Genomic DNA, 24,844 nt, shown 5'->3' with positions numbered 1-24,844 from the left:
GTAATTATTGAAGAAGATCATAAGATCGTCTGGTGAGTGATTTATTTCTCAGCTTCTAATATAGCTAGGTGTTTAAAACTATTCATACTGATATAGAATATATTTAGGTAACCAACCTGATAATGATTCACAGTATTTTCTAAGTGTCTCTATTAAAGCGGGTATTACATAAACAGACATGAACCTTACCTTGAGTACTATGTTGTCCCTATCAAAATTAAATGAATTTCGTTTTTCCAGATTCATTACATAGCGAAAATTTTAATTTACAAAAAAAAATATAACAGAAATGATCGAAGGTTTACTTATCAACTGAACAACTCTATGTCAATACTACTGCCTTGTGAACACATGGGCCATTAGGACCTTTTTGAAGCGCTGGCCATAAGTAGGTTTTAATGGAATTTTGCCTAGGGTTTGAGTCATGGAATCGAACGTGGAGATTTGGATCAAAAATTCTTGCTTCATATTCCAATGCAAATGGTGGTGTCTGAAATGAATTATTTCATAAGTAGGAATAAGTGGGAAAAAAGATAAAAAGTCAAAATACAATTTCCATATTAATATTCAAGTACAACCAGGTTAGTAGAAAATATTACCTCTTTCATTTTACTTTTAGAACAAACTTTAGAAGAAAGAAAAAAAGGCAACTAGGCTTTTCAGCCTTAAGACCAATAAGTGATCTTTTAATTTTATTTTCAACTCTTTAGGATTGGTCAAATTCTAATTATCATTCGGTCTTTTAAGTAAACAAAAAAAGATCCAAGATCTCTGCCTCTTTGATTTCAGAAATAAAACTGAAGTCCCTTATTTCAGTATTCTGATGTCTATACAAGAATATTAAGGAAGGAATAGATATAGAAATATTAAAATAAGGTTTGCAGTTTTAGAGCTTCGATGACTTGTATGTTTTCTTCAAAAACAGTAGATTTGAAACGCTGGATTTTTATTGCAGCTATCGTCAATGATTTCCCATACTATGTATAAACAATTTAAAAGATTAAATGTCTCTAAATGGAAAAAAAAACAGGTCTCTAAGAAATATGGCTGACCAAACAAATGAAAAAGTAGACTCTACGTTATTTATTGAAAAAAAAATAAGGACATCTCTTATGGATGACAGAGTTAATAAAACTTGTTTATTTCTGCCTAAAGTACAACTAGAATAAAATATTTAGCGCCATCTCTTTTCAATAGCTAATAATACAAAAAGTTTTTGTCTTTTTAATCTGAGCAAAAACAAAACTTAAATTGGAAACAAACCAACTAAAAATGGGACTTAGAGTACCGATAACGACAAAAATGAAATTTGATTGTTTCAAATGGTTAATCAAATACTTACTCAACGATACATGTATTAAAATATTAGGAAAAAATCAGAATTCAGCCTTTATTGAAAACGGCCTCAACATGCAGTTAAACCCTGTCTTAATTATGACTTTTTCCGGCGTAAAACAGATTTCTTTTTTTTTCTTTTATCAAAAATCGACTATTCTGAAAAAAAAACCACTTCAAATGCGTCAGATATGCCTTTTTGAACTTAAAAATAACAATGGTGATTGGGGCTACCTGAAAAAGTAAAAAAGCACAGGTGACTTTGCATGACAAAAGAAGATGCAACTATTGGGCAGTTGCAGGCGTCAGATACAAAAAGCAGCGTGTGTGAAATATCAGCACTGAAATTTGCTAAAAACATATAGCATCAAACAGCAAAAGGAAGTGTAACTTTATTTTGAAGGCTTAGTTTTCTTTGGGAACGAAGAAACTGTTAATAGTTGGTTTTTTACAGAATTGTCGAATTTAAATAATTAATTTTGTTTATTTTAAAAGTTCAATGTGGCAACACTGACAAAGATGCGATTCAGCCCTAAATCCTTCCTTATTCCAATATTGTCTAAAATCATGGTTTCAGGTATGAATAGATCTAGGATGGATCCAGGGGGCTAAAACTATTTTTTTGATATTCTTGGCACTTCAAGATTTACTTACCATCAAACCTTTGGGGATAATTTGAAAATTTTAGACAGACTTAGAGACAATTTGGGGATTTTCATGACTTTTGTCTTTAAAAGCACCTTTGTTTAATTTCTATTCTGCTAACTTTTCCAACGATTCGGACAATAGATAAAAGTGAAGATTAATATGATTTAAATAGTTAATAGAAACTGAACAAAATTTGTATTTTAATTAAATGTCCACGTTTCTTGGATCTGACATGAAATTTATCTTAAAATACGCATACTATTTCTTGTAAATTATTTTAGTTGAAGTTGAAATATTTGGCGCTCAGATAGTGCACAGTACACGTTAGTCACTAAAAATAATATTATAGTTTCGTATATGTTTATTAAATTGCTATCGTATTACTAAAATATTAACGCTAAATTATACTACTTTTACAATCACAAAACAAATGGAAAATGAGGAAAAAAAAGGTTACTTGCTAAATACACTTACAAAATATGGCTCGAAGGAGTTTACAAAACTTTTTTTACGGCACTTAACGGGCTATAATTTATTGTGATGCCCAGTAATCCTGCTAATCTGTACAGATGGTGGATAAATGATCGGTGTTTCTAGTTTGCGGATAGTATTTTCCCAACTTTCTTTGTTAAATCGCGTCTTCTAGTAAATAATGTGGGTAAGTTCGAGAGTTCAAGATTACTTTCTTAGTTTCTGAAGCGGGGTCCTGGTATTATTTTAGCAGCAAGTTTTAGGACGTCTTTTTGTTCTGCTGGCATGTAAGCAGTGTTTTGAGCTTAAGAACTCCAAACAGGACAGCAATACTCGAGGATGAGCCTTATGTAGGTTGCATACACCAGTAGGAGTTGGCGACCAGAGAAGCCCGGCCTGTGCTTACTTGTTAAACTCTGGATTGAGTAATGACCTTCGCGTGCAATATTGTCAACATGCACCTTAAATGAGCAACCATCTGTAAATGTTACACCTAGGATTGTTGCAGTCAAAATAGTTAGAAACGGCACGTCTGGAGTTATAATGTCCCACTTGATTGGATTGAATCGTAGAACTTTCGGTTTCTGTTCATTCACTCGCAAATCATTTGATTGGCTGATGAAATCCATAAAGAAAATGTGGTCAAACTTCTTTTTTGCTACTGCATTTTGTACTGTGTACTTGAGAAGTACAGACAAGACATCACAGAACTTCAAATACTCTTCAAATTTTGCTAGGATTGGGCCTATAACAGTAATCAATAAAAGAACAACTTGCTTCATCCCTTGGGGGCAGCCACAGGTTAGTTCTGACAACTCAGAACAGGTATCTTCGGGAAACAAAGGATAAACTGATTTCAATCTATCCCGTAGAAACTCTCTCGATGATAGTAGTATGTGACTTGTAGCTCCCATCTCCTTCAGATTTCTCAATTCGGCTAGGTCTTTTATAGGGTCGAATGCTTTTCTGTAGTCCAGCAAAAGTAAATCGACGATGTCATTAGAAGTGTCCAGCCACTTGACGATTAAGTGGTAATATATTGCTGTGTCATATTGGCACGGATCTATCGAATGCCATTTTGTTAAAAATGAGAGTGGTAAAGAAAACCCTTGCCTACCTTTGCTTACATAGAATCATACTTTGGAAATGCATTTAGCAATTAGAGTGACAGGTTTTAGTAAAGGAGGGAGGTTATTCGAGTTGTTCAGAGCTTCCTCTTAGCAATAAAGCCTCAATATTGTTATAGTTTCTGAGCAATGCACAGTAATTATGGGTTTGGCTTTTTTGTTCCGCTTTCGTTGCAAACTGTTGAGATTAGTGGTATACAGTAGTCACTGTTATAAAGTACATAGCGCTCTCTGCGTTCTGAAACTCCTCTACCTGCATGTTTTCCGTGCCATAGTACCATAAAGGCAAAAGTATACTAAAGAAAGCGGATCTGTTTCTGTAGATGCTTGAAATATGTACGCCTATTTTAGCTGTTGAAAACATTTTTTTTGACACTAAATTTTTACGGGGGGGGGGGGTAAACCGGAGCCTGGGGGAAGTTGCCCCCCTTCACTATATTAAATTAGGCTTCTGACTCTTGGGAGTAGTCTTTGAGAGGCTTAAAAAAGGGAAAAAATGAAATAATCAAAGAAACTTAATTTGGCAGCAGTTAACCACAGAAAAGGACTTGTTCAAAAAGCCTTAATTGGTTTTATTTAACTATTATTCTCTCTTGCTTTGAAGAAGCATCATAGAAAATATCATACATACCATGTGATTCTTGTAATCTCAGAGAAAAATATAAATTAAAATTAAAATACAATATAATTTTTTAAAACATTGTACATCAAAATTGAGCTTGTCTTACACTTATAACAAAGATAAGAAGAAAATTTATGGGCTTGTTTTGTTAAAACGGCAGAAAATGTTGTAAAACAGGAACTCAGCCATAATTATTTTTTCCATATATTTTAGTACCAGCTACTTGCTCATACGTTTGTTCACTTCCGGAAAGGATAAGGTCTAAATAAACTATGAATGTTAACCCAAAATATTTAACTTGTCCTTTTCGTTCCTCTTCATTGGCCTTGAACCTGTTTTTCCATTTACGGCTGTTGTTTCTTTGTTTGTTGTTGTAACTTTTTTGCGTGGAGGGAATGTTTTTAAGCTCAATTGCTCAATTCCTTGGACAATATAGTAGTTAATACATTTAGTATAATCTAAAATTGATTCTACATATTTTTTTAACCTTTTTGTGCTCTTATTATACATTCAGTTTATATTCTCAAACAGACTGCACCGCATTTACGGTTTGGAATATCCATAGAAAATGCTTGCAGTTTTATTTCCTTTTTTCTTGAGTGGACCTAGATTTGTCTGTTGTAGAAAAAAGTGAATCACCTGGTTCACCAGATTCCATGACAAACGAAGACATTCTTCAATGTAGTTCAGAAGATCATTGCTTTCTTTAAGACAAGGGTAATCATAAAGTGTCGCGTAAATTTGTGATGTTACTTCCTATATAAAAAAATAAAGTCAATGATAGGATAAAGAAAAAACAAGACAAATAAAGAAAGATTAGAAGGAAGGCATATACAATACAATGCTAAGAGCAAGAGCCCATAGCTTTGACCACTGTCAGATCCTCACTGTTATAGGCAAACATATCCAGTCTACTTTTGAAGAAACTAACTTGAGAGCATGTTAACCATTCACCTGAAAAAAATCCGAGAGAAAAATCTCCCATTATAAAAGACAGCAATTCCAGTATAGTCTGTTAGAATAGAAAATCCGAGCGTCTGAGATAGTCGTTACCACTGCTGATAAGAAGTTAGTTTTTTCCCGCTTGTGGTATCAACCTTATATCGTCACTTCTGAAATGAATATTTCTATCGGTTTTTAGGAAAGCACAAATAAAATTTGCAAGCATCCCTAATAAAACATTCTTAAATGGAACAAAAATATACAATATTACAAATCCATCGAAAAATTGAGTAAAATTATGGAGTTTGGTTTTGGTCCATATTATAAATTATTAAATAGTCTTTGAGATAGCAGGTAGCAGTTACATGCCTATCATTTTTTTGGAGAGGGGAGCTCGGGGGCTCTGGTTTTGAAAAATGATCAAACTATTCAGAATAATCTTTGAATTTATACGGAAGTCCCACTATATTATATATTTGTATAGCAATGTCCGTAAGACCCCCTCCTTGAATAAATTTCATAGCTAAAGGCATTGTAACACTTCCGTCCAAGACAAGACAAGACAATTTTAAGTTTTTTGATTTTTCTTCAACTCCTGTTTGCTGTTTGAAATATTGTGAATTGTTATTTGACTTTCCGATTTGTTTTAGCGACATTGGATTAACCAGAAAACTAGGATTGTAATTGAAAACTCACCATAAATATGCAAATATTCTCTCAATTTATAACCTTTACTCATTTCTCCAGAAAATGATAAATACTTTAAATGTACTTATACTTTAAATACTACTTAGTTATTTTTGCATGCCTAATGTGTTGGTATTGTTGTTGTTTTTTTGTAAATTGTTGCATTTTTAATTTGCTGGATAGATTTTGTAACTCTATAGTTTTTTTCTTAAATGAAAAAATAGGTAAATATTCTGCTACCGAACCTTTTGCTACTCACTCACCACAACCCTTTATCCTTCGATTACTGATCTATTTGCAAACAAATAATAAAAACACCATAAATAGTAATATCCCTATGCTCACAAACATCTAGATGGGGTACCGACATATGTAGAAGCATAAAACACATTTAAATCCATTTTTCAGTATAAGTCCAACTTCCTAATATATTTGCCACTCTCCTGAAGTACTATTCAATATATTTCCCAACTATCAATTCCTTAATTCATCCTTATCTGCTATATTGTTGTAATGTTTGGGGTAGTACATTTCCTTCTCATCTCCATCATATTCGAGTTTTGCAGAGTAAAGCGCTTCGAATGTTATGTGGTGTAGGTTTTAAAGACTCGATACAAAAGAGGTATATAGATTGTAAAATCTTGCCTTTAGCAGGACTTATTACTTTTTATCGAAGCCTGTTTATATATAAACATTTTCAAAATTGTTTACCAATATGTTTTAAAAGTATGTTTGAATTAGGAAGTGGTATTCATACACAGTCTACAAGACAGTCCGATATGATTCGTCGTCCGCTTGATATTACCCGTAGATCTCAATTTTCCATTCGGTATCTAGGACCCCATGCATGGAATTGTTTACCTACGACTTTGAGAAAAATGGATAATTTTCTTGAATTTCGGAGGGAATTAAAGCTATTTTGCCTTAATATTTATGGTTTTGATAGTTGAGTGGACCTCAAGTGTAGCCAAGATGTTGGCTTTGTTTTGGGTGATACTGGTCAAGTGGTTTTAGTTTCTTTTTGTTTTGTCTTTTTTGAAGTGAAATTCCGTATCGATTGAAATGCAGGGTAATTGAATTTTTTCTTCTTCTTTTCTTTTCTTTTTTCTTTTCCTTTTCTTTTCTTTTTTATTTTCTTCTTCTTTTTCGTATTTTTTTTATTTTTATGTGTATTGGTATTGTAAGCCCAAACAAGCTTTGCTTCGGGCCATTTGCTTGTTTTGTTTTGTTATTTATATTAATAAACCCATGTGTCTCTCTCTCTCCATTATAACGGAAAATTTCCATTATTTGCCATTCTCTCGACGTACTATTCAATATATTTCCCAACTATTAAATATATTGGAAAATTTTCCATTATAATGGAATAATGGAGTTGATAAGTTGATAAGTTTGAATGCATGGCTGCAGTGATAGCTACAACCTAGTACAGAGCGAACAAAGCCACACTGTAACAGGAAGTTTAAAAGCGCGTTCTGCAAAAAAATAATAATAAAAAAAATCTATTGAAAAATTATTACCTTTTCAGACTGATTTAGAAAGGAATGAAAATGTTAACAAAATAATATATTTATGGTTTTGAGAGTTAAGGGCGTTGGAATAGTTTTGAAAATGAATGTTAAAAAGAGTACACTGCTAAGACTGGGAATAAGTGAAGATGAAAATGTGATGCTGGGTAAGGAGAAGATTGACTAAGTGGATATCTTCAATTAGCAAGGTAGTATTGTTAGTAAAAATGGTGGATGCAGTGAAGATATTAAAAGTAGAATAGTCAAGGCTCACTGTGATTTGTCACAGTTGAAGAAAATTGGGAATAATAAGAAAATAAAAATGCATACCAAGATTAAAATTTTAGAAGCTACAGTAATTACAGTGGCCAAATATGGTCCTGAAACTCGCCTACTCCGAAACAAATAGGAGGATTTGTCATATGTTTTCCAAAAGAATTGTTTAATAGATTCTTTTGTGTACCCATCTGACTGACTGTGTTCAAAATAGTAAACTCTACGATAAATATGGTTCTATCCCGCTTTCTAGGGATATAATGAGAGAAAGATTGAGAGGGATAGGACAACTTCTAACAATGAAGGATGAAAAATTACTGAAGATAATCCTTTTTGGCAAACCATTTTGGGCCAAACGAAAGATAGGTTGTTCCTGAATGGTTTGGGAAAATGTTGTAAGAAAGCACTTAAAGGATATTGAAACAAACTCCTTGGGAGGGTGTAAAGAGGGGACTTTGAATAGATTGTGACAGAGGAGGAGCATGTGTAGCTGTGCTGTTCTCAGACGGCTTGGTGGTGTAGTGAGTTATTATCATTATTATTAGTAGTAGTATTTTGGTCAATCATAATAGTAAAATGCAATTATGAGTAAAATGCTATCATAAAGTGCCATATGGAACCTAAAATGGCACTTTTGATGCTATTTCGGGAGAAGTGAGGCTGAGAAGCTGAAAAGAGTAACCAAAAATACTTGTACCAAAAAGTGATCCCCCTTCCTGTATACTGCTCCTCACTGCCCTCTTAGTAAGTTTCTAAGTTTATAAACTAAGAATTTGGTATCAGTTTAGCATTCACCCTCTCCAGAAAGAAACACTATAAAATTCGGGAGAGTACTTTGAAACATTGTAAAATACTTACTTATATCATTCTTAAAAGTCTACCATTTTTAATTTTATTATTAAACTTTGCTAAAACAATATTCAGGAAAATTATAGCCTACCAGCTTGAACAACAAGGAAAATCACTTTTTTGCATCAGAAGCATGGATATATATCTTCCTTTCTTCAAATGTTTTATTTTACTACTGATCAGAGCACTGGAAAATGGAAGAAGTAGAGATCTGTTAAAGAGCTTGTTTGAAAGCCAATTTTTATATCTCTGTGATTTTTATTAGTTTATCTTGATGTTGTCATCACAAAGTTCAATAAAACACCAAAATGGCCCTTTGGGTACCATTTCTGGAGAGAAAAGGGTAGGCAATAGAAAAGAGTAGCATCATAGCTCCTCAAATAATTCCTAAGACCACAGAGGCTGTGCTTGATAAAATGAAAAAATTGTGAAGAAGAAAAAATGGGGATATATCCAGCCGGTGAAAAGAGAAGGATAAATATACTGATATTTCGGTCAGGACCACCATTCGACCGTCCCCAGTGCACAAAAGAAAATAAACACTAAAAAACATGTAGATAAAACTATTAGCACAAAAAGAACTAAATGGACTTCAAAAAAGAAAACACTAGAATTAAAATACTCCCTGTCAAAGCAGGTTCGAGTGCTTTTGTTTTGCCCTTAGGACTTTTATCTGTGTATTTATTGTGCATAATTTTTTAATCAAAAAAACAAACAAAAATCGATTTTAAAATACCAAAGTTTTTCTGATGAAAATAAAGAGCGAAGTTGAAACCTAGGACAAACAAACATTACTACTTCATAGTTTGCGCAACATATTGTTGAGAACTGTTTCAAATAAACTAGCTCGTGATATTTTACTTATATTTGTAACATTTTAAAAAAATTGCACTCTTTTAAAAACTAAGCTTGCTTGAGTTTTTCAGGGATTAAAATTGTGAAGTAAGAAGTATTAATTTATGACCACAAGAAGATCCAAAGCTTTATAGATTTTTATTTTATTTTCTGCTGGCTACTTGAAGATTTTCTGCTTCTAATCCGGTTTTGTTGCGTCGTTTTTGTGTTTTCCGCATGGTGGAAATTTTCAAAATTCTACAAATATATTGAAATATCACCAACCAGTTTATTTGAAAGAGTTTTTAAAAATATGTTGCATAAACTTCAAAACAGTAATTTTCTCCCGTTTTAATGTTCAACTTTGCTTTCTTAAAAAAGAAAGCAAGTGTTTACTCTTTGCTTTCTTAAAAAAATATTCTTAAAAAATAAGTTAATTAAAGGAAGAATACTCTAACATAACAGCAAAGGGAATGGACAACAACTATCTTTCACAATATTTCGAAATTGGAAGGGTAACTCAATCAACGTTTATGTAAAACAATAAATTTCCTGTGTCAATTGAGAGACAATCGCTAAAATAGAACAAATACTTGCAATTAACTATAGTTGTTGCACATAAAACCGCTTTTAGTAAAGCACCCTAAAACTTTAGCATAAAATGCGAAGGGAGGGGCGTCGATTGGAGGGAATGCCCAATCACATACAGGATACTTCGGGTTCGTTTTAAGCTTTAATATTACTCTTAACTTTCCTCTGAAAGAACTTGCTTTTTGATATTTTAGACAGAAAGGGTCTATTGAATTCTTTGTGATATTCTTTTGGCTTTCAATGATTTTGAATAATTTGAAGTTCATAATTTTATTTGATAATTTTAATATTGTGTTCAAGCTCTGAGGCTTCCTTTTTCAATAATTTTAGACTTACCAACGACTTAAATGACTCTCAAGAAGGGCTCTTTGAAGAGATTTTATTTATGTTTTTTTTAGTAATATTATACCAGACACTCGGCTATGCAAATTAAATGCTCCATCTTACCTCGATGCATTTTCCAAGATCAAATTCATCTGCAGTTCTCCTCAAATATATTTCAATGCTTGTTTCCATATCCGTTTTGGTATCAGTCTTTGAAATCAGTGACTTTCTGCTCTCTGGGAGACGTGCTTCACTCGCTTGAAGCAACCTTGAACCAATGGGCTTATCTGGTAAAGGTGGTGGTACTGGAGGGCCGTTCCCTTGAATCACATCTTTTGAATCTGAAGTTTTAATTTGTAAAACCCTCTTTATATGATCCTTGATAAGATTTGACCTTGCAGATGCACTGCGGTAAGCAAGCTACAAAACATATAATGAATTAAAAGATTATATCCATTGTTTATATGGGAACACACCAAGGAGGTGATTGGAGTAGAAAACTAATCTATATTGGCTAATAATTTCGCTTGATAGTTAAAAAGCGAATTAAATGGATAAGGGAAAAGAAAATTACCGCATAGATAATTCTTATATGCTGAATAAACACACTAATGTGTTAGTTCATCAGGCACAGCAGAAACGCAATGAACCCAAATTTACTAGACACGAATGTATTAAACAGGTAACTAAAGAAATGATTTACTTTTCCAATACATTTCAAAGATAGCACTAAAATATTACTCATATATTTAAATTGATTTACGAGCTTATTTAATACATTTCTAGAAGAAGATTCGGGGTTCCTTAAAGTTCCAAAATATTCTTGTGGAAAATTCTTCGAAAAGTGTTCTTTTCAAGGGAGGTCGTGAAAACAACTTCAAGGCCTTGGTCAAGGGGTGTTTAAAACCAAAACCAGGAAAAATATTTGCCACAAAAGGATTATTTATTTCGAATGAGGTAAAATTTCATATTTTTTTACTTGTTTTTTTTAGTGGGAGGGGGTGGTACTCTTAATCTCCTCTTTAGACTCCTTTGGTTATTCCTTACTTATATGTAAAGAGTAATTTTGTACTCGAAGTTCTACCTATTGATGATTAGTCCATCAATATCGAAGTTACATTATAGTTAGTTAATCCGAAGTAACCTAGAAGGTAGTCTAATAAAATTAATTACCTAGTTAATTGAATAATAAATAATTAATGAACTAAACATAAATAGCAAAAATAATTCAAAAGTAAAAGTAATTCATCAGTCTAATAGATATAGTAAGCACAAAATTTGACGCCTATGGAAATCTTTTATATTCACTGAATCAAAAACTAGGCGCAGCATAGACAACAGTAAACATAAATGAAATAGAATAATTTTTTCTACTTTTGTTTTCAACCAGCATTCAGAAGATTTATAAGATTTGATTAAAAAATAAAATCAATATATGAATTATGATGATTTAAGTTGCTTAGCATCCTTCTTAAAACAAAAACAAAGATCTTATCTTGGTTTCCTTCTTTTATCTTTGAAATCGGGCTCTGGTTATTTAATCAAACCAGGTACCCCAGCGTTTTTCTGGACTCACGTAAATATTTTATACTTAAAAAGAAAAAAAAATCTATTTTGTTAAAAGGTAGTTACCATTTATAGTAGCCTATATTGATATATATTTTAAAAGAATGCTTAAACCAATTTCTTTTCACTTTATCGAATTGCGATTTTTTTTTATCTGAAATAGCTTTTGAACAAGCTTTGTGAAATAAATAACTGTTACTTTATAATTTCTGCACAGCTTCAAAAATACTAGAGTGCATTTTCTTCGCTTCAATGGGGGGGGGGGGCTTCGCAAGAAAACCTTTGCGTTTTCTAATTTAAGTGGAGTTTCCAATAAAAAATTATCCTTGATGATTAATGTTTCGATTAAATATACATAAATATTCAATAAATGGTATTTTCATTAAACGTTAAAAACGTTATTTATCAACTTAATTTTAGTCTTTAATGAGTACTTTATTAAGCAATCAAAAACATATGAAGCCACTCAATTTGAAATCACACGTGGTAAGGGCTTACATTTCAGTTCAGCCTTTGTCAATTGATATTTCCACTTTTTCCTAAGCACTTGTGTGTTAAAGCGCCTTTAAATTCCTAATGAAATATCACAAAATATAATGAAAATGTATTACATTTGAAATAAAATTGGGCTATATATTTGCACATCAAGTGGGGGAGGGGTGTAAAATATTACGAATATGTAGGCAAAATTTGTTGGATGCAATTATTCTGTATATAATGAAGTAAGGATTGTTTTCTAACTTTACACTGTCCAAATACTTGACCATCCCAACCCCATCCCCTAATATGCAAATACATAGCTCAAATTATATATTTCCCATATATTTTGTCACTTGTCTTTGTCTTGTCTCACGCTAAACCGAAAGAAACTAACGAAGAAACCGGTTCTACGGTACATCAATGGATGAAGAACTTAACATAGGCAATATAACAGACAAGTACCATTTTCTAAATCCTAATTTTCACTTGATGTTGAGGCTCCTAACGAATAAATTTGGTACCTAACAGTGAGAAAAAATTAGACATAGTACCAAACGTTATAATGTTTGAATTTACAGTAGGTTCAACACATACAGTAGGTTCAACACATATTCAGTGATTTCAGTCTAAGATGAGACTAATAAAAATTTAGATACCAATATTCTTAGGGCAAAACAATATATAAGGGCAACTCACATCTTAAATAATCTTGGTATTATCGGACTGCTTTATTTAAATATTTACTTAAAAAACTTTTTCCACAAGACAAATTTTGAAAGAAAAGTAAAGAGCTCATTTAAGCCAAGAATGAGCAAAAATAAAGTCAAATAATCTTCTAAGCATGAAACTACCACCTATCACTATCAATAAATCATTGAAACTCAAAACGAACAGAAATTACGATAAATAGCCAGGTGAAACTCAAAGCCCCTATACTTTCTCAAGACCAGATCATAATTTACGCTTGAGAAAAAGGGCTTGTTGCCCTCCACTCTCTTTTTACTCGTAAAAAGGGCACCAGACACTCGCACTGCAATTGGAGCGCAAATATTAAAAAAAAAAATTAAATATAATTCGTTTTCATTAAAGCGTAAATTATGTTCTGCTCTTCAGAAGACATGGGCTTTGTCAACCCTACTCATGTTAATTTTTGCTCGTTTTCAATTGGACTCCGTTATTTATTGTATGATTTAAATAAACAAAATACGTTTGAAATGTTTTAACTTTTTAAATTTAATAAATTAAAAATTATTAAAACTTTAAGGATTGTATATTAGAATATGTATAATAAACTGACAATCCACAGCTATTTTTTTTTTCAGTAAAGTGCAAATTATGTTCTGATTCTTAGACGTTATTGGGGTTGTCAAAGAAATAATTTCCAGAATTTTCAACTACACTGAACTAAATGGCTATCTCGAAATTTTGATTAGATATGTTTTGGGAATTAATGGGCGTAGGTGGGGGGGGGGTCTTGCTGTCCAGCAATCACTTTTGACTAATAAAATGGGCAATAGCCCTTTCAATTTTCAATCGAATGAGCTGTTTTGGCACCACGACAACAAATAACCGTATCAAAATCTGATGCATCTTGGGAAAAAAGACCTGTGGTGAGGAGTTTATCACCCTCCGATCACTCTGAATCGTAAAAAGAGCACTAGAACTTCTGATTACCAATGAAATGTCTCCCCTCCAAAGTTCATACAATCATCCTTTCTATATATATGTATATATATATATGTATATATATATATATATATATATATATATATATATATATATATATATATATATATATATATATATATATATATATATATAAAAATATATATATATATATATATATATATATATATATAAATATATATATATATATATATATATATATATATACATATATATATATATATATATTTATATATATATATATATTATATATATATATATATATATATATAAATATATATATATATATATATATATATATATATATATATATATATATATATATATGTATATATATGTATATATATATAAATATATATATATATATACATATATATATATATATATATATATATATATATATATATATATATATATATATATATATATATATATATATATATATTTATATATATATATATATGCCCCCAGGGCAGATCTTACAACCCTTACCCTAAGGGCTGTGGGGGGTTGTCATCCTCAAACACATGATTTCCGGTTCTTTCAATTACTTTAAACAAAATGGATATCTAAAATTTTAATTGGATGTGTTTGGGGAAATGGTGGACGAGGGAAGAGGGTTAGTTGTCCTTCAATCACTTTTAACTATTAAAAAGGGCACTGACCGTTTCAATTTCAAATCGATAATATCAAAATTAAAATCAGAAGCATTTTGGAAAAATACGAGGTGTGGTGGGGGGTATCTACCATTTGATCACTCCAAATCTAAAAGGGGGCAGCTAGGACATTTGATTTCCAATCAAATGAGCCCATTCCAGAGTTTTAACGATAACCCTTTCTAAATATATACCTTATATGCCCCAAGGGCAGAACTTATAACCCTTGCCATGAGCGTTGTGGGTGTTTGTCATCCTCAAAGACATAATTTCTGGAATTTCCAATTACGTTAAACAAAATAGCTATCTCAAAGTTTTATTGGATGTTTTTGGCAAATTGTGGGTGTGGGAGGGGGGTTAGTTGCCCTCCAATCACTTTTGACTATTAGAAAAGGCCCTAGCCCATTCAATTTCCAATCAAATAAGTTGTTTTCGAAGTTTCTACGACAACAAATGGCCATCATCAAAATTTCCATCTGATGCATTTCGGGAAAATACGAGCTGTGGTGGGGAGCATCCACCATCCTGTCATTCTAAGTCTTAAAAAGAAAACTGGAACATCTGATTGCGAATCCAATGAGCCTCATTCTGAAGTTAATACGAACACCCTTTCTATACGTACCTTATATACCCCAATGGCATAACTTATAAATCTCGCCCAGGGGGCTGGGGGGGTGCCATCCTCAAAGACACAATTTCCAGCCCTTTCAAATACGTTGAACGAAATGGCTATTTCAAAATTTTATTGGACACAGATGGAAAAATGGTGGGCGTGGGAGGAGAGTTAGTTGCCCTCAAATCATTCTTAACTAATAAAAGGGCACTTGTCCTTTCAATTTTTGACCGAATGAGCTGTTTTCGAAGTTTTGACGACAACAAATGGCCATATCAAAATTAAAAGCAGATGCATTTTGGGAAAATATGAAGTGTCTGGAGGGGTATCCACACCCCGATTGCTCTGAATCTTAAAAATAGCACTATATTTTCTGATTGCCAATCCAATGTGCCCCCTCCAAAGGTTATGCGATCACCTTTTCTATATATACCTAATATGCCCCCAGGACATAGCTTATAATCCTTGCCCTGAGGGTTCTGGGGGGTTGTCACCCTCAAAGACATAATCCTGGATCTTTCCATTGTATTGGATGGGTTTGGGGAAATTATGGGCGTGACAGGGGGGTTAGTTATCCTCCAATCACTTTCGACTATTTAAAAGGACACTAGCCCTTTAAATTTCCAATCGAATGAGCTCTTTTCAAAGTTTCTAAAACAACAAATGGCCATCTCAAAATTTCATTCAGATACATTTCGGGGAAATAGGAGGTGTGGAGGATGAGTTATCCGCTCCGATCACTCTGAATCTTAAAAAAAACAATTAAAACTTCTGATTAACAATCCAATGATCCCCCTTCGAGGTTTATATGATCACCCTTTCTATATAAGGCTTAAACACCCCCAAGGCACAACTTGTAATCCTTGCCCTGAGGGCTGTGGGGGAGGGTTTCATCCTAAAAGAAGTAATTTTTGGATCTTTCAACTACGCTGAACAAAATAGCTATCTCAAAATTTTGATATTAGATGTGTTTGGGGAAATGTGGGTGTGGGAGGGGGGAAAGTTATCCCCCAATTACTTTTGACTATTGACAAGGACACTAGCCCTTTCAATTTCCAATAGAATGAACCCTTTTCGAAGTGATTTCGACAACTCCTTCGATACGAAGTGCCTTGGTTAAAACAAAACAAAAATCAACAAATAAATAATACGTTGCGCCCACATTGCTCCTTACTAAGGTAGCGCTATTGCGCTGCCTATGATCTATTATATTTTTTCTGGTTCAAATCTCAATTTAAATTTGACACTTTATTTTTTGCTTTTGATTTCAAAATTTTCTGCATTTATTTAGTTCTTGATTAAAATTCCCCTTTTCAGCACTTTTATTTGGATTGTTCGGTTTAACAAGTCTTGGTTTTGATTCTCTCATTTGTTTTGGCAGTTTTTATTTCTTCCTCTGTTTGATTTGTTAATTCCATTTTTATATTTCCCTTTTTCTGCACTTTGATTTGGATTGTTTGGTTTAACAAGTCTTGGTTTTGATTCTCTCATTTGTTTTGGCAGTTTGTATTTCTTCCTTTGTTCGATTTGTTAATTCCATTTTTATGAAATATTAATCAAATGTTCACATTGAGCCAAAATGTTGTGCCAAACTTCAGAAAAAAAAAATTTATAAAATATTCAAACGTTTCTTCTTCACAGGTGAATTTCCAATGCACTAAGGCTGTCATAAAAATTTTGAGGAGAAGGATATATATAGGTCCATAGAAACTTCTGTTCTCGCTTCAGTTTTACTTAGAATCATATAGGGGCACTTCACATCTAAAGTAGTCTTGGTATTATTGGATTGCAAGATTTTAAATATAATTTGCATATTTCCGGTTCAAATCTTTGTTCAAATTTAGCATTTTTGGCTTTTCTTTTGATTAAAATTTTCTATATTTATCTAGTCTTCACTTAAGTTTCCCGTTTTTATACCTTTGTTGGATTCTTAATGTTTTTCAGTCTCAGTTTCAATTCCTTTGTCTATAAAAACGAAATTACAATGAAAATATTGTCAAAGCATTCAATATTTATTATTTTATTTCTTTTAACTGTTTTTATTTGCCTAAAATCATTTCTGCAACGCTTTTTTAATGAACTTCTAAATTAAATCGACATTATTTTCATCAAACTATTTCAAATTAAACAAAACCAGTGGTGACCATTAATTACCACAATAACTGAAAATAGTAATTTGGTTTTCAATTCTTCATTGTTCGTCAGGTAATCCAACCGGTCCAGGGCATCCATCGTGTCAACCCTAGCTTGAGCGTAGAGATTTCCATATCGTCGAATCAAGGCACTTGACATCCTCTCTCCATCACTAATCATGTCATAACGGGGGGTTGTATTTCTATCACTCATCGACTTCGCTTGTGCTGCGAGACTGAAAAAAAAATTCGCTATCAGTATCTCTTAAAAAAAAAGAATAATAGTTTTTTGCATGCTGACAAACAGTCTTCTTAGCGCAGATACCGATCTCCTGATTCTCTGCCTTTGGCGGGGAGTGCAGTGCCTATTTAAGGAGAAATAATCCGACACTTCCCGTGTTTTCCCCCAGATTTTTCTAGGTACTCATTTAGACCTGGTTCGAGTCTGGCTGAGCTAAGGGAGTCACACTACATACTTCCGTCCTAAACCTAATAATAACGGACACGAGGACTCGAGTCCCTGCACTTACGGACGCAGGATTGCAAGTCTAGCGCACCAACCACTTGGGTAGTACGGCTCATAGCACAAAGCTCTTGTCGAGCTTTCAAACTACGTACGTAGTTTTCTGTGTTAACTGGCAATTTTACATTATGTTGAGTAAAATCCTTAGCACTTAAACAAGTCCCTTCAAAAAAATGTATGTCAAATAATCCTCGTCTAAAATCATCAAAATCATCATGAGGAAATGATTCAAAAATTGAAAAACAAAAAATCGGAATAGAGATTGAGATTCAAGCTCTGGCCAAGCTTGAAAATCTTTCAAGAACAAGTCTTTTAATAGAACTCCTTGAAACACTATAAAACTCCAACAAAAGTTCCAAACTGTTGCTATTACTTTATGTTTTCCCTAACGTAACGTAAACCTACGTAACGTAAAGTTCTATGTAGATCTCGAGTCTAATCGGTACTACCTACTTTATGGACAAAACATTATTAAAAAAGATTACGTAGCGTAGAGTCTTAAGCTATGCTTATGTGACAGATTCTACTGTGTAGTCTGAAAGAACCATTAGACAAGTGAAACCGAGGATTAGTACTACACTGTTAGAATAAGCTCGTTACTGTGTTGAATGGAAATACGATCACAAAACAACTCCAACTCACCCTGTTTAAAACTTCTTATTTGGACATCCCAACTCAAATGCCATAAGTTATTTTTAGAGCATATTCCAGCCTAAATAGTTTCCTACCTACAAAATTTCCATGGTATTTGAATTGGCTCCCTCCTTCCAGGCGTGGGACAAAACAGGGTAAGGTTAGTAAGATTCTGTAACGCTTATTTATAAAGACTAAAAATGAACGAAGAAGAAAAGATCACTTATGAACAAAACAATCCTGTATCCATTAATTAGATCCTTAGATATTTACTATTGTCAAAATGAAAAAAGGCCCGTTTTGTATGCTATTTTTATACAGATTATTTACTCAGCATTAAATAATACGAATCATTAGGTAGCCACGAATCATTGACAGTCGAAAAAATGTCACAATAATAAATAGTGGGATTTAAACACAGTTGTTTTACACATCATATTGTGTTTTACACATAAAAATGAAGCACGTTTCGTTCAAAAACTTCGCTAGAAAATACTCAAGTCAAATCTAACACACATTTGAAAGCTGTAGTAAAAATAAGCCTTTTAGCGGTTTCTGTTCCACCAAACCTGCTTGTAAATTTCAAACGCTTGTACCTTTCGATTAAGTGCTCATTGACTTTTAGTGTACCTATATTTTAGAGGAGCAATTAAATACAAAATATCCTTCTTTCTTCATAGAGAATATAGAGAATATAAATGTATAACGAAAGTAAAACAGTTCAAAATAGGGATGAAACCTTTTTACTGACAGTGAACAGATATAAAATTTAACTGGATATTTCGAACACATATACAGTGTTCATCATCAGCAGTAAAACGATATGAACACTGTATATGTGTTCGAAATATCCAGTTAAATTTTATATCTGTTCATTGTCAATAAAAAGGTTTCATCCCTATTTTGAACTATTTTGCTTTCGTCATGGAAAGGCAGTGTGGTCTTCGAAGTTATCTATGAATGTATAACACTGGTAAAGGGTTCCTATTTGGGATTTAATGGTACCCCTACATCTCCGTAATCGGGTATTGTCATCCAATACGAGTCACGGTCAAGTTTCTTGACACAAGTAAATATTTGCAAAAAAATGTTTACCGTAAATCCTTTATCTTAGATATTTGGCACTTGACTATGTGCATGAGTCGGACTCTATGTAACCGGCTCAAGTTTGCTGTTATACAAGCGGAAGTATAATTTGCTATAGGACAGGGAGGGGCAACAACCTCCCTAGAACCCATTCCCTTGAGATGAAATTTAGTGTCTTACAAAATCTTGTCAAAACTAAGATAGACCTACATAATTCAAGCATCCGCAGAAACAGATCAGTTTTCTTTAGTATACCTTTGCCTTTATGATATGTTATGGCTCATTTTATTTCTTTTGCTTGGTCAATTTCACTTGACTTGGGAAAAGTTGCTCCAACTTCCCCCCCTCTAGGATTTTGATGTAGGATTTAACGTCCCTGATCCAAATGCTTATAACCTTTGGCGGGGGTAGTTTTTCCAAAAATTATTTCATGCAAACATTTTTTATTATCTATGGAGGATCCAATTATAGAAAGTTTTACAAGAAGAGACATTAGAAAATTTTCATTCTCCCAGGAAAGGATGTGGGGACTCCAAAGTCTACATCACAATGTTTTCTCCTTGAGGGGATGATCCTTCAAGAAAAAACATAGTGTTTTTGTTGATTGGATATTGATATCGCTGAAGCAAACCATATTATACCGTCAAAAAATTGTAGGGAGAGAAAAGAAGGTTAGCAATCGTAATGTAAACGAAATTATAATTACGTAAACGTAATCGGTAACCGTTCAAATAACAGAAAAAGTGTTCAAATTCCTATGGATCGAAATTGGCCGAAGGATTGAATCTCAGTTCAACAAAATAAGGGCCTGAGTCTGAGCATAGAAAGGCAATAACGGTGAAGCGAACTTTTACCCAATTGTAAATTTAATGCATATTTTCAAGCCATCATTTAATTAGAATTAAATACAAGAAACAAGTTTTTTTAAGTGAAATTAAGGATTTACATTAAAACCTAAAACGAACAGAAATTATTCCATCTATGAAAGGGGCTGTCCCCTCCTCAACGCCTTGCTCTTTACGTTAACTTTTTAAAATAATCAAAATGCACGTTTGAATTTGGTTCACCATACACGAAAAATTAAAACAAAGTTTGCATTTTCATTTTGAAAAGTTTATTCCATATATGAAGGGTTTCCCCCTCCTCAATACTTTTTCTCTTTAAGCTAAGGGTGTTAGCACTTTTAAAAAAGCTTCCTATTCTAATTAATTGGCCCCCGCATTTAGGTTTTAGTAAACAGTCAAACTTTAGCGTAAAGAGTAAGGTATAAAGGAGGGGGCAACTTTAGTGCAAAGAGTAAGGTATTGGGGAGGGAGGAACCCTTTGTATATGGAAGGATTTCCATTTCCCTACGAATTGTGGGGGGGTATTTTACACCTAAAGACCTAATTATTTGATCTTTCAACTATATGAACAAAATGACTATCTAAAAATTTTGATTAGATTTTTTGGGGGGAAGTGGACGTGGGAGGGGGTCCAGTTCTCTGATACGCTGAATCTGATGGTGAGATTTTCATTAAAATTCTACAAATTTTAAGGGGTGTTTCTCCCTTTTTTCGAAAATAAGGCAAATTTTCTTGGGCTCGTAAACTTTGATTGGTAGGACTAATCTTAACAAAACTTTGACTATATATATATGTATATATATATATATATATATATATATATATATATATATATATATATATATATATATATATATATATATATATATATATATATATATATATATATATATATATTGGTATAAAATTTGTGAGATTTTGTTACACATTTTGTTACAGTTCGTTACCTCGAACCTTTTGATGAATGAAAAGAAGGTTAGCAATGTTTATATGTTTATTTCTTTAATAATTTTTGTCTTCAAAAATGGTCGAAATTGTATTGATTAAAACTAAGTATTCAACTGAAATGTTCGTCGAGCTTTAGCGAAACTTATATGTGGAATGTATAGACCTATATCTCATGCACCTGATGACCAAACGATGAGGGAAGTTTCGTAATATCATGCAGCTTGTGGTAGCCTTGACCGGAAGCTCTGGTATATGGAACGGAAAACAAAGAAAAAGCAAGGGATCATCCCCATTATATTGGCAACATCCCTTGCTTTCTTGGCAAGTCAATTAAGTAATAGTGAATCGTAACTTGTAAGTAAATAACCTTAAACTAACCTCCACTCTCACTATTATTTTCTTTGGTAAACTATACCATTTTTTGGGTAAAACACACTATTTTTTGGTAAAATAGTAAACAGTTTTTACTATTCTAACATTAGTAGCATGCTGGGTATTTACGGGTCTATTGTGGCAGTAATCTAAACCCTGAATTGCAGATTCAGTAATTCCATTTCAACTTCTCATTCCAGAGGAAAGCAAACACTACTAGTTTTTCAGAAGGTTAGTATTATAGGAGGCCCATTTTAAAGCCTTTTCAAAGAGACAAAACAAGGTTAAATTGATCTGTGTTTTATTAAGACTGTTGCTTTGCCTCTATGCAAGATTATTGAGAGGTGTCTTTGTGTAAATTCAACAGCCATTGAACGAGCAACAGTTTCTGAATGTGCATCACCAAGTCATTTAGCGATTTTTGATTAAAACATACCACATTGTAGAGTAAGAAAAAGAACATATTTCAAACAGTTTTTGCTGTACCATGTTCAAATCTTTTTCTTCCTTATTATTTTTTTATTAACAACTACATAAATTTTAAAAAAAAACTTTGCATACTCTTGATAGATTGATTTTTTCCCCTTTTTTTATTTTAGTAACTTGTCACTTATTCTTTTGTCTTTTTAGGATTACAAATTCAGACGGACCGCAAGATGGAAATAAAACTTAAATCAATAGTTGTATAGTCTTTATTAGCCAAATGGCCAAGGGTTCCATTTTGTAATGATTTGAAAAATAAACTAAAATCGTACAAAGATATTACACCTTTATAGTTTTTTGTATTTTTCTGTCAGCTGTAGAAATAAGCCCAAGAATTGTTATTCTCTTTTTATATTTCTGTATTTTATTTGAGCCTAAAAATTGTCTTTTCCTCTTTTATACTTGGTAGCATTTACACTGCAAAGTGATTAACCTTTTATTGCACAATTTGGGCTAATTCTTCTGTCATCAAAACGATTTTGATAGTAATCTGTGTCTATGTTAAACAAATGCTTCAGCTATTACTTGCACGAAGCTTGAATATGTTCCTTCCTTTGTGGCTAAAGTCAATCACCTTGATACAATTATCATTCAAATAAGATCATCTAGTCAATTTAAACCATTGCACGCAATTAATGTCGGCTAAAATAGGAAAAAATTTGATGGGTGAGTGACCGTATCTTAAAAAATAAAATAGAATCGGATCTTTCTTAAAATGAAACTTTGGAAGTAAAATATTGATGGACTGTTTTCTCAAAAAATAACTTGTGTTACTAGCTTAAATTAGTTAACTACTACTAGAAAATTAAACAATTATAGAAATCACGGCCTAAAGTTTCAAATCGCTTCTGGTTTAGATGACAGCCCATATAATCAGACAAATTACTTAAGAAAACAATATTTGCTTAACAAGTCTTATGAGGATCAAAAATCCGATTAAAATAATAAATTTGATATCTTATATAGCAGCTTGAAAATACACCTACGTTAAACTTGTTTGTCGTAAAACCCATGACAGTAATAAAGTGATACTCGTCAATAGCTACCCAAACTTTAAATAGTTTTAGTCAGGAAACGTTAATTGAAATAATAATTCAAGTAAGATCTAGGGTAACATTTGGTTTACATGGACACCGAGTCCTTGCATGGAGACCAACACGAACGTCAAAAGAATTTACTCTTTATACTGATCCTAACTATCTAGAAAAAGTAAAAAATCGAAAGTTGTTAATACAGGAATTTTTTTGTTTCATGATTTGGAAAAAGGGAGAAATCATCTCCAAAAAAGAAGTGACCTCGACCGAGGTCACTCCATCAACTTCAGCAGCTGAATAACCTCATTTCAGAGTTTTGAGCACAGTATCTAACAAGAAGCATAAAAAATCTTAATTACGTGTCGTGTTTTCTGTTTCCTGCTCCCCCAGAGATAATTACATTGAACAACCAGTTTTAGGAGCTGGAAATAGGCTAATGAAAAAGGAATCAAACCACAGCGACGCCTCGCGATCGGCCCTTTTGTAACGTGAAAACGCAAATTTATCCTACATAGGAGGATTTACCACCCTCATGCACTATTTTGGTGGAAATTTCTGTTACTTTTAACATTGCCCAGGTCCTTTATTTTAATTGCTGTTCATTTTAGGATTCATAAATCCATCCATAGCATTATCAGTTATTTTAAAATACGATATGATTATTTATTTTAATTTCAGTTCGTTCCACCTTTGTTTAGTCGTGCATAGTACTTTCTTTTTGTTTGAGCTTTGAATCAAATAGAAAACAGTTTTCTTCAACTGAAAGTAAGGAGCAATATTAAAACTTAAAACGAACAGAAATTATTCCTTATATCAAGAGGGGTGTCTCTCCCTTGACCACCCCTCTTAGCTCTAAAGTCCAATGACTTTGCGCTAATGAATAATTCTTTAAAAATACTTCTTATTCAAGTAAAAAAATAAAAATAAAAACAGTTTAATTCTAGGACAAAGCTTATGATCAATCTGGATACTGGGATCCTAGGAACAATAACCAAATACAGTTGTTACAATTTTTGTCAGATAACTTGCACTGCAGAACATTTAATGTTTCGCAAGTTGTCATAGGTGTTAAATATTCCTCGATTTTGAGTACTTCTCTGTTTGGTTTACTCCTACACAAAGAGCTATTGTTTGTTTCAAAAAGTCACTAAATTGGAGTGACTATCTTTATAAAGCATTACTAAATGGTGAACTATTCAAAATTGTCTAATGAATGCAGTGGACAGCAATAAAATATAGTTACATCAGTAGTATGGGGTCTATCTGTCCGAAGACAGCCACCTCTTTCGATCCCTGGTACCGGCATTTTTTTTTAAATTCTTCATATTCCTTCAATTAGTACTAGAACACACATTATGTATTACTCCAAGCATACACATATCCCATCATTCCCAGCGCTTAGTACACCCATCATTCCGAACGCACAGTACGCCCATCATTCCTACGACACATATGGCGTTATCACAATCTTCAGGACTATAAGAAAATTCCTGGAAATGCACCACAGCTGTTATTTTTTGGTGAAACGGGTCTTTAGATACAAGCTGCCAGGCACACGTTACCCATCACGTGA

General features: G+C 32.8%; 1 protein-coding gene across 1 annotated transcript in view; it reads right to left on the bottom strand.

The window, feature by feature from the left end:
- Window positions 1-241: 241 nt before the first annotated feature.
- Window positions 242-24,844, bottom strand: part of LOC136027141 (uncharacterized) — a 122,722-nt gene continuing 98,119 nt past the window's right edge. Inside the window, exons 6-9 of the mRNA XM_065704108.1 lie at window positions 17,370-17,583; window positions 10,338-10,634; window positions 4,843-4,959; window positions 242-490 (exon numbers count right to left, since the gene is read on the bottom strand). Coding sequence (XP_065560180.1) covers window positions 323-490; window positions 4,843-4,959; window positions 10,338-10,634; window positions 17,370-17,583 — 796 coding nt within the window. The 3' untranslated portion in view covers window positions 242-322. The remainder of the gene's footprint in view (window positions 491-4,842; window positions 4,960-10,337; window positions 10,635-17,369; window positions 17,584-24,844) is intronic.

This window comes from Artemia franciscana, chromosome 5 (assembly GCF_032884065.1).
Source record: "Artemia franciscana chromosome 5, ASM3288406v1, whole genome shotgun sequence".
NCBI classification, from domain to species: domain Eukaryota; kingdom Metazoa; phylum Arthropoda; class Branchiopoda; order Anostraca; family Artemiidae; genus Artemia; species Artemia franciscana.
This window is presented reverse-complemented; position numbering and strand designations above follow the sequence as displayed.